This window comes from Musca autumnalis, unplaced genomic scaffold (assembly GCF_047663935.1).
Source record: "Musca autumnalis isolate F117 unplaced genomic scaffold, ASM4766393v1 scaffold_1, whole genome shotgun sequence".
Taxonomy (NCBI): domain Eukaryota; kingdom Metazoa; phylum Arthropoda; class Insecta; order Diptera; family Muscidae; genus Musca; species Musca autumnalis.
In genome coordinates, this window is record NW_027411644.1 from 102,188,306 (window position 1) to 102,206,322 (window position 18,017).

Here is an 18,017-nt window from a genome sequence, read left to right on the forward strand (position 1 = left end):
TTGTATGAAAATCTTATCAAATTTTGATTGGTAAAAATAGTTAAGAAAGAGAGAATGAAAAAACGTTATATTCGCTTTTGATTACATTTTATTTCCAGTTGGTTTTTTCAATTTTGTAGTTTTTTTAACTCAGCAATTTTTCGTGTCTGCTGCTATCTTATCTTGGTCACACTTCCAGTAGCGCCTTATTCTCCATCCATGGCAGCAATTTTTGAATTTGTTGACAATAATTCTGTTGTCCATACATGACTTTCAATAGTTTATCATTAGATTGTCGCAAATCGGAATCGGAACTTGCTAGTTTATTTAGTTGGCTGGGATCCCATAGTGCCAGGGGCAATACTTGCGTCACTGCTTCAAAGGCTGGAAGTAAAAAATAAAATAAAAAAAAACAAAAATGAAAGTTGTATTGATATACTAACATAGATAATTCAGAAAGAAACAAGTAAAAAAGTATGAGTCTGCTTTGCCGACAGAGTTATACCCTCAGCCTATGAAAATTGAAACTTTCATCTACGGACAGATCGAATGTATTTAGGGTCTTTTCAGAATTTTGTGGCCCTTTTTGGACATTTGAACTTGCCGACAAAAATGTGGATTAGGATTAAACTTCAAAAGTGTTGAAGGAATGGACCGACATAGTCCATTATGGAAGAAGATCTTATTTTAGGAGTCATATATTTTTGATAGATATCGCGCCCACTAGTGTGTCATCATATAAATTTGGACCAGTGTGCAATGGAAGCATGGACTTGTTCACGGAAAACATAATATCTCTGAAAACAGGACCACAGCGAACAGCATCGGTATACATTTCCAAAGGATCTTCGAACAGAGGTTCTCTGAAGAGGGGACGAAAATGGGGCATTTTGGGTGGAAGCACCGGAAGTTACGGACCGGTATTGCTTATCTTCGTACTGAAACTATGTTTGGACAAAATATGACGAAGGCCAAATTTTCGATCAAATCGGCTGATAAGTTCGAGAGTTATCGTGCTCTCCAGCCACTAAATATGGTGCCGTGGGTTTTTTACACTTTTCGGGCTGTTTTCTGAAGAAGTATGGACTTGCCCTGAAAAGACACTTTTATCGTCATAATGGAGCCCGCGAATACAAGTTGCTTCACCAAAAATCAAAGTGATTCGAGGTCTTAAAGTAAACTTATCCGAAATTTTGTGTGGGAGGTATCCGAAGCAGTGGACAATATAGTCCATATTCGAACGTGGACAAAGTATTACCAAATGTTGGACCAAATCGGCAGATCCGTTCGAGAGTTATCTTGCACTCCAACCACTACAGACGGTGTAATAGGGGTTTTTTTTGCACCTTTCAGGCTATTACCTCATGAAGTATGGACTAGCCCCTGATGAATCTTGTACCGTCGTATGGGGGGCAACAAAAATCAAAGCGATTCGGTCCTAAACTGAACTTTTTGGAAATTTTGTGTGGGAGGTACCCGATGGAGTGAACCGATTGAGGCCATATTGGGACCTCATTTAAGTCTGGTAGAAAATTCACGATGTTCAAAGTATGGTCCAAATCGATTACTCCCTTCAAGAGTTATCGTGCGCAGAAATTTTCCGAACATTTTCGAACTTTTGTGGGGGAGGTACCGGAAGGAGTAGACCCATATAACCCATCTTCGAACTTAAACTAAGTTTGGACAATATATTACGATACCCACATTTTGCATCGAATTGGTTGATCCGTTCGAGAGTTATAGTGCGCACCAGCCACAAAAAAAAACAACTCCATATTGTCTGAAACGGATTTCGTCCAAACATACTTGGGGTCTAAAACCATTATTTCGATGAGGCACATTTTGCCCATTAGAAAGTGTATATACCCCCATTGGCATAAATGCTAAGGGTATAAAAAGTCACATACAAAGTCTGATGCATAAGTGGGTTATATTTCCGCTTATTCATAGAAAAAAAAAATTTAAGATATAATTATCGAACATTTTTTAACACTTTACCGTGGCAACGTTGAATGCAGTTGATAAACAACTTTTGTAAATTTGTAACTTTGTTTATTAAAATATTTGTATTCCTTAGTACATGTAATTCCTCCGAAATATTTGTCATAGATGGGCCTTTTGGAGTACCGATCTACATATCTCGGCGAGATAAAGCAATTAGCTGTGTCTACCGGTCTGTCTCTCCGTCCGTACGTTATTCAACCGAAATTCCTGAAATACAAAACGTTCCCACCCGGAATTTTCGGTATATACAACATTCCAACAGAAAATCGTTGATATAGATGCATGTTTTTATATAGCCTCCATCGGTATATGAGTGAAAGTCAAAAAAAAAAAAAATAGTTAAGGTGAAGCCAAAGTTTGCACTATTATAATACACGAACTATGGTAGTTTACCAAAAAATATGGCTATAGATCATGGGTGACCAAGAAGAGAACAGCCCAAGTTTTTATGCACGCACGCTACAGAACGAAAACAAATCAAAACATTATCTCACTTTCATACGCTCTTTCTATGCATTCGGGTCGTATGTGTGTAAATTGCCGAAAAACTTCGGCACCACCGTGCCAAAGAAGAACACATTTGCTACAGATGGACCAAATGAAGTGTTTTTTAACAAAATTTGGCTAAAAAAAAGTTCACTTGCGGGCGAGCTATGACCGCATAAATGAATAACAATTAAAACACAATACGTTCTGCCGGGCCGAACTTCTTATACCCACCACCATAAAATATTCTGAACTAAAATGGAATAATCAGTTTCCACTTACAGTGCCCGGCATAATTATTTTGGCAAGTTTGAAAAAATGATGTGTTTGGTTTTTTTTCGGATTAGTCTTCTACAAAAATATGAAAAAACAAGTAAGCCAAGGCTATAGTCGGACGGGCCGACCATGCAATACCCTACACCTTTACCCGTGGGAATTAGCTATCCACATATCAAAATTTCTTTATGGAACAAATAAACTTATTGTGGATTTTGGGACGGTATCACACCAAGCTTAAATAATAACATAATAATTGTTTCACAAACATCCCAAAAGGGACAACGCTCAATGATATGGAACCCACAGCTTATCTCCGAGTCCAAACGGCGTGTCCTAAGACACCACATGTGAAGTAGTTTTACATGACTGAAATACTCAGAAAATGTCGCAAACCATACTGAAGGATATTTTGCAACCGTTGAAAATTTGATTTTGCGTGGCTGGGCAATCGTTTTGAAAAAAGGTGGCAAAGCGTTTATATTAGGCTGCAACTCTGTTATCTGATCATGTACATCAACATAATTGACATCAATGGAAAGGTCAAGAGATCGTCTTCCAAATATAACTCACGGGGGAAGAATGCGTCTTTCAGGAACAAGGATATAAGCTGTATATTAAAATTTTTCACAATTTTCACACAAAAGTTGTGGTCCATTTAACCCTCTAAATATTATCTGATCGCCAACTCAAATTGTAAGCTTCTTCTTTGTCATATACTCTTACCTTATTTAAAATTTCGCGTTGATCGGACTATTATTGCGACCTACAGAGCCACTACAAAATCGGATAAAAATTATGTTTTTGGTCCATTTCACCCGCTAAATATTTCACGATCATCACCAATTAGAATAGCGATCTATTCTGATGTGAAACAGATCTCCATACCAAATTTCGTGACGATCGGTCCATAATTGCGGCCTGGAGTTTGATTACAATTTATAATGGACAGACGGACACACGGACGGACGGACGGACACACATCTCAAAATCGCTTTATCTCGTCGAGATATGAAGATTGGTATACCACATTGGGGGTCTCCGACGAATATTTCGCGGTGTTACATGAATTTTTACCAAAACAAACTTATAATACCCTTTCCCCATAGTGGTGTAGGGTATAAATATTCTGGCTAATCCTTCACTAGCGTACATAAAATTAGTAATTAATTTTATCATTTCAAATTTACGCTTGCACGTTTGTTATGGAAATAAAATTTCATTGCGTGGCATAAGTATTTTGACAAAATTGTTTTATTGATTTTTAGACCTCAACAATTAAAATGTTTTATTTATACTTATGATTATTATTAGTTACGGTAAAAAGAATATGTTTCACACACATCTGTACCATTATGGACCCATTTACGGATCGTTATTTCAAGGATTTAGGGATATTGAAGAGATTTATCGTTAAACAACACTTTCGATGGTTTTCTCCCATTATCTCTGAATATTTTGCGGATTTCAACTTTTTAATGAGAGTAAAAACATTTTTCTCTTACAAATGTGATATTTGAAGGAAACTACTTTAAGTTTGAACCCGAAAAACGCTCTAAACCTGGTTCATAAAATTCAGCCTTACCATAGTAGCAGTGTTCTGCAAATGAATACATAACACTTCGATCGGTTTACTACCATGTAGTTATGGAAGATTGTTTAAAGTGCCAAAATATTCATTATAGTCTACAGCATTATCGATAAAAAACAAATATCACAGTATTTTAAATGGTGGATCAACCTATTCTGAAGCCTGGGAACATTTGGGCATGGCAATAGCATCAGAAGGACATTTATTTCACAAAGATATCAAACTTTTTGGGGTTTTTTGACTCAAGCTTACTGAAAAGTATATTTTAAAATGAATTATGTTTAAATATATTTTTATCAGTCCACAATATGCTCTACCACAATGATTGATGGGGTGCCAATGATTTTGATTGAAAATATAGTTGACAATTTTTGTTGCTATGATATATCAACAGAGTGGAATAGCAAAAAATTACTTCAAATTGATTTTTTTCTAATATTTAGAGGTTCTAGTCTTAGTAGAGAATTTGCTTTAACATCGAAATTGCTCAGAAGATGAGGATTTATGTGCTTAAAGGTAAGGTCACATTAGGCAAATATTTGCTCCAGCGACCGGCATTGTGCGCTTACTGAGATCAAGTGGCGTTAATAATACATTGAATTTATGCTAACTTGCTCTCAGTAAGCGCACAATGCCGGTCGCTGGAGCAAATATTTGCCTAATGTAACTCTACCTTAAGTAAGATTAGATTTGCAATTCAGCTCTATTTACCGGAGAGCAACTTCTGTAATTTAAAATTTTCTGCCTAGATCGCGCATATTTACAGCGTTATTAGTATTTTGAGAAACTGTAATTTTAAATTTCAATACCATTTTTGACACCAACATTCCCTATTTGAATTAAAAATCTATGACTGTCAAGTACATTTTTTCTTAAATGTTAATAATTTAGCTAAATTAATTAATTTTGTTACCAAAAGGTTCGATTAAGTACCAAAATTAACATAATTATGACATGTCAAAATACTTATGCCGTTTTGCCTCCCTTTTTAAACATTCGCCTACCTAATCACAAATAATGCTGGCATTTTTTGATCTACTAATTTCTGTTTAACTGAAAGGGCAAAGAAAAGCCCTGAGCTGTTAATATCCTATGCCTTTTAAGACAAATGGAAATTTTGTCAAAATAATTATGCCGGGCACTGTAGGTGCAAAAATTGTTCTATCACGGATACCCCAAATTCCTATATTAGGTAAAACAAGTGATCACAGGCTATAGTCGGGACGGGATACACTATGTGATACCCTACACCACTTACCCTGTGCATAAGCTTTTAACTGGTAAACATTTCTTTTAGGGAATATAATCCGACTATCACAAAACTTAATATGCTTCTTGCTCTCTACAACCCCCAATAGCAATCAAAATTTCGTGATTATCCGATCGAAATTTCGAAATGTAGCGTGATTACAAAAATGGAAAAATTGGCTTTCCATTTGGAATACTCTTACTGGTGTTTTGGCCATTCCGACTAGAAGTGGACAAGACACAACAGCAAATACGAACATAAACAACAACACTTTAGTGACGCCTATGCACTAAACCCTTTAACTTTGTTGTGTCGTGTTTTCTGGTGCCACGGTACAAGACAATCGCCCACATCTAATTCCAACGATGTATAAAATGTTGACAAATTGACGCACTGCATTCTACAGTTATCTTAGTTAACGTGCCTATCGGTCATTTTAGTTGAGTTTTTAACAGTTTTAGGACCATTAACCATGTATTTAGGATCACAAGTCTACCTACGGTAACAATGTCAATCCGATTTGCAAACAGCCCTTATTCTCCACTTAATCAAATGAGTTGACAAAAATATTCGACCTTTGAACCCAAACTAAGTTTGGAAAAAAATATTAAGCTATACAAATTCTTTCGTTTTTCATAAAGGTTCGAGAACAATTTCATAGTACTTACCCCACTTATTGTTTTTAATCAAATCATAATGCAATTCCGTTAACTTAGGCACAGCACCCTTATGTTTCAGCAGTTTTAAAAATCCAATCAATTGATCGTAATAGAATTTTACATAATATTCAAACTTATTGAACTTTTCGTCCGAATTGGTTGACGACAACAGGATGTACCAAAGATCTTTGGCAGGATTGCCATATGAACATGAACCCAAATTGGTGAAAACAAAATCTTTAATGTTTCCAAAAGCATCTATCTGGAACAACATATTGTCCAAAGTGCAATTTCCCAATGAAAGCACCCGGAATTCTTGAGGATTGGAAAATGTACGGGTCTCCAGGAATTGGGTTTGTAAAGCTTTCTGTAAAATCAAATTTAAAGAAATTAATTTGAGATAAAAATATCAATTTTACGAGTACTAACAATCTTGTCCTCATATTGTCTCAGTTTATAGCTACGCATGTTTTCATAGAATATGCGATCGGATACGGCCTGCAATTCCGGATTGGGGCTACCAGGGATTTTCTTGTTAGACATTTGAATTTTGCCACTAACAATACTTGCGGCATGAAATGCGGCCAGATTTCCCAAAACAATTTCCATTTGTTTGCCGGTAAGCCCAACGGACAGTTGAATGCTTCTATAACCTTTGTATTGTAAATCCTCGAAAAGGACATAATCTTCGGGTACTGTATCAGGGAATTTATAGGCAGCAGGAGCAAAGGTAGTTGCTTTATTTTCATCTTCATAATATTTTCTGAACTTGGGTATTATTTCAAAGTTCATTTGATTTTCTTGAGCCAATGTGGAAGTACTCAAATATGGCACCAATTTCTCGGCACTGCTGAATGTTGCGGTTTTCAGAATAAAACCCATAACACGCCTTTTTCCATCTGAAATGAAAAGATAAAAAATATTTATTTATATATTATTTATTCTAATGTTGTGTTGCAAAAAAAGCACATCTTAATCCCAGGGTCCTTATTATTTCATAAAAACAACTTCTATTTATTAGTGGAAACGTTTTGGCGTTGTTTACTTAGGGTAAGGCAGGGATCTCGCCACAGATCCCCAGTTCCCATGTTTTGGTGTTTCCTCAACAAAAATTTGTATGCCCAAGTGACAATTATTTACTCCCTCAAATAGACAGAAACACTCTCATTGAGAATTTCTTCAAAGAATACCTAAACTCGAACAACTGCACTTGCATTCAAAATAGGAAAGAGTTTCTATATTACACGATATCTGTTCAATATCCTGCTAGATAATATTAGCTCTGTTCCTTTACGTGCAAACATACATAGTTGATATTTGAGCAGTTCACAACTTTTGCCACTTTTACCATTTTTAAAAGTAAAAGAACAGACCAATTATGTAGTTTAACATTTCATACCTTTTGTTTCGATTTCAATTTTAACACTTAAATAATTATCTTTGCAATTGTCGACATGTTTTGTTGAGAATTTAAGTACTTTTTGAAAATCCCCAACTTCTTTCAACAGTAAATTTGTAAAAAGTTGTTCATTAACCCATTCCGGGGTATCAGCGTCAATAACGGACATTTGCCTGTCTACCACCATTTTTAAAAATCAACTGATTTTGATATTACTGAATTTTTTTGAATTTGTTTGAAACAAAAACTAAACGATTAGGTATTTCATAAGTAGATTGTTTTTATCGCATAATTGGTTGAAACATCGTTAATACCGATAAGAAGACTCTTATGATAAGAATTGCTTTGCCAATTTGTTGTTGCTGTTTATTTTTTTAAAAATAACAATCAATTTGTTTTGCACAATTTCTAATGTGACGAATTGTAAATGTTGTTGATGTGTGCTGCCATATTTATTGCTAATCCCAATAATTACTTAATTAAAGCATACTTTTAGGAGTAGATAGCAATCAATGCGAACAGTGATACAAAAAACAAGTAAAAAAGCATTAAGTTCGGCCGGGCCGAACTTTTCATACCCTCCACCATAAAATATTCATTCCTGTCCCCAACTTTAAGTGAGTACGTTAAAATGTCAGATAATGTACATAAAATGCTTCATTCGGGAGGCCCTTTTTTATGGTGCCTATATCTAACTGTTGACAATTTTTGGTGGGCTAGAAATTGGGAGGTACTGTTATATAGAGGTTATAATAAAACATGGGTCTATGTTGAGAGTTTTTGATGGGAGCCTTTAATGTCAAATAACTCCTAATTCGGTTAAAAAATTTAGCTAGAATCCTCAAAATATCGAAAATCGGTACATAACGTGGGAACTTCAAATGTCATTAACAGCTAGGAGGTATCTGGGCTATACGAAAATATGAACTTAAATGAACAATTTTTGTTGCAGAATTTTTGTTGACTTTTAAATTTCAAATTACAGAAAGTTCGTCCAAAAATAAAGCTAAGGTACGGAAAATCGGGAGGTTTGTTTTGGGGCTATACAAAAACATGGACCTACGTTCGGTTAAACATTTTAAGTAAAATCCTCAAAGTACCGAAAATCGGGAAGTATCGTTATATTGGGGCTATGTTGAAAATTGTTGATGCAGATGCGTGGTGACCACTACAACCTACAAATGTCAAATTACAGTTAGTTCTGTTAAAAATTTTAGCTAAAATGGCCAAATTACTGAAAATTGGGAGGTACCGTTACATGGGAGCTATATCCGAACATGGACCTATGTTGACAATTTTTGATGGAGAGGTGTTGTGACCACTAAGAACTTCAAATGTCAAATTACTGCTAGTTCGGTTTAATATTGTAGCTAAAATCATCAAATTACTGAAAATCGGGAGGTACCGTTATATGGGGGCTTTCTTGACAATTTTTGGTGGAGAGGTGTGGTGACCACTAAGAATTTCAAATGTCAAATGTTCAAATTACAGATAATTCGGTTAAAACTTGTTGGTAAAATTCTCAAAATACCTGGAATCGGGCGGTAACGTTATATGGGGGCTATTCCAAAACATGGACCTATGTCCACTAGTTATATAAGTTTATTGACATTTAAGAACCCTAAATGTCAATTGATGGCTAAATCGGTCTGAAAACGTAGATAAAAACGTCAAAATGTCGTAAATCGGGGGTACCATTATATGGGGGCTATACCAACACGTGGACCTAGGTCCACAACTTTTGTTATATAAATTTAGTTACACATAAGAACCCTAAATGTCAAATTATAGCTAAATCGGTCTGAAAATGTAGCTACAAACGTCAAAATACCGCAAATCGGGGGGTACCGTTATATGGGGGCTATACCAAAACTTAGACCTATGTCCACAACTTTTGTTATATAAGTTTACTGACATTTAAGAACCCTAAATGTCAAATTATAGCTACATCGGTCTGAAAATGTAGCTAAAAACGTCAAAATACCGCAAATCGGGGGGTACCGTTATATGGGGGCTATACCAAAACGTGGACCTATGTCCACAACTTTTATTATATAAGTTTATTAACACTTAAGAACCCTAAATGTCAAATTATAGCTACATCGGTCTAATAATGTAGCTAAAAACGTCAAAACACCGTATATCGGGAGGTACCGTTATATGAGGGTTATACCAAACCGTGGACTTATGTCCACAACTTTTGTCATATAAGTTTATTGATACTTAAGAACCCTAAATGTCAAATTATAGCTAAATCGGTCTAAAAATTTTGCTAAAAACGTCAAAATACCGCAAATCGGGGGGTACCGTTATATGGGGGCTATACCAAAACGTGGACCTATGTCCACAAGTTTTGTTATATATGTTTATTGACACTTAAGAACCCTAAATGTCAAATTATAGCCAAATCGGTCTGCAAATGTAGCTAAAACCGTCAAAATACCGTAAATCGGGGGGGTACCGTTATATGGGGTTATACCAAAACGTGGACCTATGTCCACAACTTTTGTTATATAAGTTTATTGACACTTAAGAACCCTAAATGTCAAATTATAGCTACATCGGTCTGAAAATGTATCTAAAAACGTCAAAATACCGCAAATGGGGGTACCGTTATATGGGGGCTATACCAAAACGTGGACGTATGTCCACAACTTCTAATATATAAGTTTATTAACACTTAAGAACCCTAAATGTTAAATTATAGCTAAATCGGTCTAAAAATGTAGCTAAAAACGTCAAAATACCGCAAGTCGGGGGGTACCGTTATATGGGGGCTATACCAAAACGTGGACCTATGTCCACAAGTTTTGTTATATATGTTTATAGAGACTTAAGAACCCTAAATTTCAAATTAGAGCCAAATTGGTCTGAAAATGTAGCTAAAAACGTCAAAATACCGTAAATCGGGGGGTACCGTTATATGGGGGCTATACCAAAACGTGGACCGATATAGCCCATCATCGAACTTGACCTGCCTGCAAACAAAAGACGCATTTTCCCAAAATTTCAGCGTCCTATCTCCATTTTTGTGGATGCTAGAGTGATTACCACAGACGGACGGACGGACGGACTTGCTCAGATCGACTTAGAATTTTACCCTGATCAAGAATATATATACTTTATAGGGTCGCAAATGAGTATTTCAATGCGTTACAAACGGTAAAGCAAACTTAATATACCCTCCATACTATGGTGGAGGGTATAAAAACAAGTAAGAACGGCGCACAGTGTTGCCGCGTGGACAAAAATCAAAAAATTGTATGTTAACTTTTACATATGTTTATGTTTTTGTCTTACAATAAACACATCCGATACAAGGAATCTTAAAGAATTTTGTCGATATGTGCATCCATAATGAAGTTTTAGCTCTTTAAATATGAAAAATATTTCCCAGGTAATTTAAGGCGATAATCATATGAAAATTAGACGACATTTAAAATAACATTTTCTGAAAAATTTGTTGATAATACTAAAAATTTTGGATGGGGATTTGATGAGTGGGCTATAAATATAACGTTTTAGTACAAAAAGTTGACATTAACTGCACATGGGCAATGTATCGTTATCAAGAAATCAAAATTTAAATTTGATAAAAAATTCAAAATTCTTAATATTTAGTAGAGCAGATCTTTTGATTGCCACCTATTGCCACCTTGGCTCCTGTTTTCCGTTAATTGGACATCTCTTCCAAATCAAAATGAGTAAAAACATTCTGCCCATCCCTGCAACCTTCTGAGATATATCGGTTCAGATTTTATATAGCCCCCATATATATCTTTTCCCGATTTTGCTACAACTCGTTCAATTTTGATCGAATAGCCTTCAAATTTAGTATGTGTTATTTCCTTATGCCCCTGATTAGCTGCACCGATTTTTACAACAATCGGTTCAGATTTAGATATACACCCTATATATATCTTTCCCCGATTTTGCTATAACTCGATAAATTTTAATCGAATAGTCTTCAAATTGATTATGTGGTATTTTCTTAGGCTCCTGAGTAGTTTCACCGATTTTAGCAAAAATCGGTTCAGATTTGGATACAGCTCCTATATACATCTTTCCCCGATTTTGCTATAATTCGCTCAATTTTTGATGAATAGCCTTAAAATTTAACATGGGATTCCTCAGGCGCCTGTTCAGTTTTACCGTTGACCTGGGTTGATGAATGTTTGCACAAGTACTTATGAGGACACAGGCCTAAGAAAACATCCCATGTTCAATTTGAAGGTTATTTTTCAAAAATTGATCGATTTATAGCAAAATCGGTGAAAGATATATATGGAGGCTATATCCAAATCTGTACCGATTTGTGCGAAATCAAATCAACTGAACAGGGGCCTGGGGGAACGTCCCATGTTAAATTTGAAGACTATTCATCAAAAATTGAGCGATTTATAGCAAAATCAGGGAAAGATATATATAGGAGCTATATCCAAACCTGAACCGATTTTTACGAAAAACGGTGAAACTACTCAGGAGCCTAAGAAAATATCACATATTAAATTTGAAGGCTATTCGATTAAAATTGACCGAGTTATAGCAAAATCGGGGAAAGATATATATGGGGGCTATATCCAAATCTGAACTGATATGGACCAAAGTTGATATATTTCATTCCTGTACTCTCACAAGTACTTGTGCAAAAATTCATCAACCTAGGTCAACGCCTTCTATTTTTGTCCACATTTGTATGGAAGCGGCAACACTCTGCGGCGCACAGCGGGAAAAAGTACCGATCTAGCGTGCAGAAAATAAAAAAATGGACTTGAAAGAAACTTTAAAACGTTAGTACAGTATTGAACAAGAGTGTTGAATGTACTTAATGGCATATATAATAATAAGAAATAGTTAGTCAGAACGGAATAACGGTACATTCAAAATATATATTTTTTACAATGTTAACTATGACCTTTTTATTACAGTGTTTTATTTAACTTGCTTTGGTCCGTTTAGTTCAAATCTGGTAACTCATTTTTAACACAGTTGCAGTTGACCAATCGAACTGAAAGTTTGCACACTTTTCAGATTTAGATGACAATACATGAATATGGAACCAAAACCAATATTGGTCCATTTTATAGTGTTTTAACGGTGTTTTATTTAAATTTCATTTCAAATCTGTAGTGGGATTCTGTAACTTTTTTTCTACCGAACCGATATTGATAATTAACGAAAATTTTCGGTTGAATTACCGAAAGTGCTATTCTGTAACTCAGTGTTATCTATACAATGATTTTAGCGACGAATATCGGTAGAATGACGGAATTTTAAAGAAGATGCACGTCATTTCAAAATGAAAAGCGTATACGGAGTATATAAATTATTCTAATTTTTAAACGTTTCTTGTTATTTTTAGGAGAATTGGGAAAAATCACACTTTAAACGAAATAATGCTCATTCAAAGTTAACATAATTAAAATTTCTAATGAAATTATTTAAATAAATATTGCATATAAAATGATTATGTTTCAAATTACTTGTAGAAAAATTCAACCTAAAAATTAAAAATAGTAGTTAAAACTATGAATGTACGTTTACATACATATAACTATATTTATTTTATTATACCCTCCACCATAGTATGGAGGGTATATTAAGTTTGTTTTTCCGTTTGTAACGCATCGAAATACTCATTTGCGACCCTATAAAGTATATATATTCTTGATCAGGGTAAAATTCTAAGTCGATCTGAGCACGTCCGTCCGTCCGTCCGTCCGTCTGTGGTAATCACTCTAGCATCCACAAAAATGGAGATAGGACGCTGAAATGTTGGGAAAGAGCGTCTTTTGTTTGCAGGCAGGTCAAGTTCGATGATGGGCTATATCGGTCCACGTTTTGGTATAGCCCCCATATAACGGTACCCCCCGATTTACGGTATTTTGACGTTTTTAGCTACATTTTCAGGCCGATTTGGCCATAATTTGACATTTAGGGTTCTTATGTATCAATAAACATACATAACAAAACTTGTGGACATAGGTCCACGTTTTGGTATAGCCCCCATATAACGGTACCCCCCGATTTGCGGTATTTTGACGTTTTTAGCTACATTTTTAGACCGATTTAGCTATAATTTGACATTTAGGGTTCTTAAGTATCAATAAACTTATATATTAGAAGTTGTGGACATAGGTCCACGTTTTGGTATAGCCCCCATATAACGGTACCCCCCGATTTGCGGTATTTTGACGTTTTTAGCTACATTTTCAGACCGATGTAGCTATAATTTGACATTTAGGGTTCTTAAGTGTCAATAAACTTATATAACAAAAGTTGTGGACATAGGTCCACGTTTTGGTATAACCCCATATAACGGTACCCCCCGATTTACGGTATTTTGACGGTTTTAGCTACATTTTCAGACCGATTTGGCTATAATTTGACATTTAGGGTTCTTAATTGTCAATAAACATACATAACAAAACTTGTGGACATAGGTCCACGTTTTGGTACAGCCCCCATATAACGGTACCCCCCGATTTGCGGTATTTTGACGTTTTTAGCAACATTTTTAGACCGATTTAGCTATAATTTGACATTTAGGGTTCTTAAGTATCAATAAACATATATGACAAAAGTTGTGGACATAAGTTCACGGTTTGGTATAGCCCCCATATAACGGCACCCCCCGATATACGGTATTTTGACGTTTTTAGCTACATTATCAGACCGATGTAGCTATAATTTGGCATTTAGGGTTCTTAAGTGTTAATAAACTTATATAATAAAAGTTGTGGACATAGGTCCACGTTTTGGTATAGCCCCCATATAACCGTACCCCCCGATTTGCGGTATTTTGACGTTTTTAGCTACATTTTCAGACAGATGTAGCTATAATTTGACATTTATTGTTCTTAAGTGTCAATAAACTTATGTGACAAAACTTGTGGACATAGGTCCACGTTTTGGTATAGCCCCCATATAACGGTACCCCCCGATTTACGGTATTTTGACGTTTGTAGCTACATTTTCAGACCGATATAGCTATAATTTGACATTTAGGGTTCTTAAGTGTAACTAAATTTATATAACAAAAGTTGTGGACCTAGGTCCACGTGTTGGTATAGCCCCCATATAACGGTACCCCCGATTTAAGACATTTTGACGTTTTTATCTACATTTTCAGACCGATTTAGCTATCAATTGACATTTAGGGTTCTTAAATGTCAATAAACTTATATAACTAGTGGACATAGGTCCATGTTTTGGAATAGCCCCCATATAACGTTACCGCCCGATTTCAGGTATTTTGAGAATTTTACCAACAAGTTTTAACCGAATTATCTGTAATTTGAACATTTGACATTTGAAATTCTTAGTGGTCACCACACCTCTCCACCAAAAATTGTCAAGAAAGCCCCCATATAACGGTACCTCCCGATTTTCAGTAATTTGATGATTTTAGCTACAATATTAAACCGAACTAGCAGTAATTTGACATTTGAAGTTCTTAGTGGTCACAACACCTCTCCATCAAAAAATGTCAACATAGGTCCATGTTCGGATATAACTCCCATGTAACGATACCTCCCAATTTTCAGTAATTTGGCCATTTTAGCTACAATTTTTAACAGAACTAACTGTAATTTGACATTTGAAGGTTGTGACCACAACGCATCTGCATCAACAATTTTCAACATAGCCCCAATATAACGATACTTCCCGATTTTCGGTACTTTGAGGATTTTACTTAAAATGTTTAACCGAACGTAGGTCCATGTTTTTGTATAGCCCCAAAACAAACCTCCCGATTTTCCGTACCTTAGCTTTAGTTTTGGACGAACTTTCTGTAATTTGAAATTTAAAAGTCAACAAAAATTCTGCAACAAAAATTGTTCATTTAAGTTCATATTTTCGCATAGCCCAGATACCTCCGAACTAGCTGTTAATGACATTTGAAGTTCCCACGTTATGTACCGATTTTCGATATTTTGAGGATTCTAGCTAAATTTTTTAACCGAATTAGGAGTTATTTGACATTAAAGGCTCCCATCATAAACTCTCAACATAGACCCATGTTTTATTATAACCCCTATATAACAGTACCTCCCAATTTCTAGCCCACCAAAAATTGTCAACAGTTAGATATAGGCACCATAAAAAAGGGCCTCCCGAATGAAGCATTTTATGTACATTATCTGTCATTTTAACGTACTCACTTAAAGTTGGGGACAGGAATTAATATTTTATGGTGGAGGGTATGAAAAGTTCGGCCCGGCCGAACTTAATGCTTTTTTACTTGTTTTTTATTTAGTCCAGTGGATTTTCATTGTCAAATCCATTGGATATATGTACGTATAAATTCTCAAAACCCGACAAGTTCTAATGTAAACACGGTGTAATATTCGAAAATTGGTTGAATTGTTTTTTTTAGAATTTTTATGATGTGGAGGGGTACAGAGTAAAACGGAAGATGTAGAATCCCAACATTTAATATGTATATTTTAAATTGTGTATATTGATCTGTTATTTCAGAATTACGTATTATCAGGGAATATGACGACCATGGTGATATTCTACTTTCTTTTAATGTTGATGCTAATCGAAACCACCAATACATTTTTATATGGGTAGCAACGGTTACGGAATATATCCTTAAAAATATTTTGTTCGTACTGAAAATAGTTATTATTTTCTCAGAGATTTTTCCCGCAATTCTGGAGGTTTCCAAATGACCCCAATTTCATCCATTATTTTAAAAAAATTATCCATTTCCAATTTGTCATAAGCTTCCTATTACTTAGATTGAAAGGATCCACCATATGTCGCAGGATTTTTTATGCGTAAAGAAATGTATCTCAGCTTAACTTTTTATTTGCCATGAAATATAATCCAAAATCATTTCTTAAAAATTTGATTTTTATTGATTTTTTTGTTTAAAATATGAAAATTCTTTTATGTCGGTAGTCTTAACGACTCCTATTTTTTCGTCGGTAACTGACCGATGATTTTCGATAATTACCGACATAAAAATCGGTAGAATTTGTATACAGAATAGCACTTACCGACAAATATCGCTAACTATCGACATTTGTCGTTAATTCCATCGGTAGAGAGTTACAGAATCCCACTACTGGTAACTCTATTTTGACACAGTTGCAGTTGACCAATCGGACTAAAACTTTGCACACTTTTCAGATTTAGATGACAATACATGAATATGAAATTAAAACAAAGATTAGTCCATTTCACAGTGTTTTAACGTGTTTTATTTAAATTGCATTTCAAATCTGGTAACTCAATTTTGACGCAGTTGCAGTTGACCAATCGGACTAAAACTTTGCACACTTTTCAGATTTGGATGGCAATAGATGAATATGAAATTAAAACAAAGATTGGTTCATATTACAATGTATAACGGTGTTTTATTTAAATTGCATTTCAAATCTGGTAACTCAATTTTAACACAGTTGCAGTTGACCAATCAGACACACACAGATTTGCACACTTTTCAGATTTGGATGGCAATAGATGAATATGAAATTAAAACAAAGATTGGGTCATTTCACAGTGTTTTAACGTGTTTTATTTAAATTGCATTTCAAATCTGGTAACTCTATTTTGACACAGTTGCAGTTGACCAATCGGACTAAAACTTTGCACACTTTTCAGATTTAGATGACAATACATGAATATGAAATTAAAACAAAGATTGGTCCATTTCACAGTGTTTTAACGTGTTTTATTTAAATTGCATTTCAAATCTGGTAACTCAATTTTGACGCAGTTGCAGTTGACCAATCAGACTAAAACTTTGCACACTTTTCAGATTTGGATGGCAATAGATGAATATGAATTTAAAACAAAGATTGGTCCATTTTACAGTGTTTTATTTAAATTGCATTTCAACTCTGGTATCTCATTTTCCACACAGTTGCAGTTGACCAATCGAACTAAAACTTTGCACACTTTTCAGATTTGGATGACAATACATGAATATGGGCCCAATTTTTCCTATATCCCATATAGCGGTACAACCCGATTTCAGGTATTTTGAGGATTTTATCTTCATTTTTGCCCGAATTAGCTGTCATTTGGCATTTCCAATGATACAGACATTTCCCCACCAAAAATTGTGAACATAAGTCCAGGGTTTGGTATAGCCCCTTTATAGCGGTACCACCCGATTTCAAGTATTTTGAGCATTTTATCATCATTTTATCATTTTGAGGCCGAATTGGCTGTAACTTGGCATTTGGAGTCCCCAATGGTACAGAAACTTATCCACCAAAAATTGTTGACATACATAGGTCCAGGTTTTGGTATAGCCTTTATATAACGGTACTACACGATTTCAGGCATTTTAAAGTTTTTATCTAAATTTTCGGCCTAAATTGACTATAATTTTGTTCTCAGTGGTCAAAAAAA

General features: G+C 35.0%; 1 protein-coding gene across 1 annotated transcript; it reads right to left on the bottom strand.

Moving 5' to 3' along the window:
• Positions 1–70: 70 nt before the first annotated feature.
• On the bottom strand, positions 71–8,058 carry LOC141390707 (uncharacterized). Its single transcript, XM_073963645.1, has 4 exons — positions 7,644–8,058; positions 6,674–7,143; positions 6,254–6,611; positions 71–363 (listed from the first exon to the last, which is right to left on the bottom strand). Exons 1-4 carry the CDS (start codon positions 7,828–7,830, stop codon positions 167–169), a joined length of 1,212 nt encoding a protein of 403 aa, XP_073819746.1. The 5' UTR covers positions 7,831–8,058; the 3' UTR covers positions 71–166.
• Between the last annotated feature and the right edge of the window lie 9,959 nt (positions 8,059–18,017).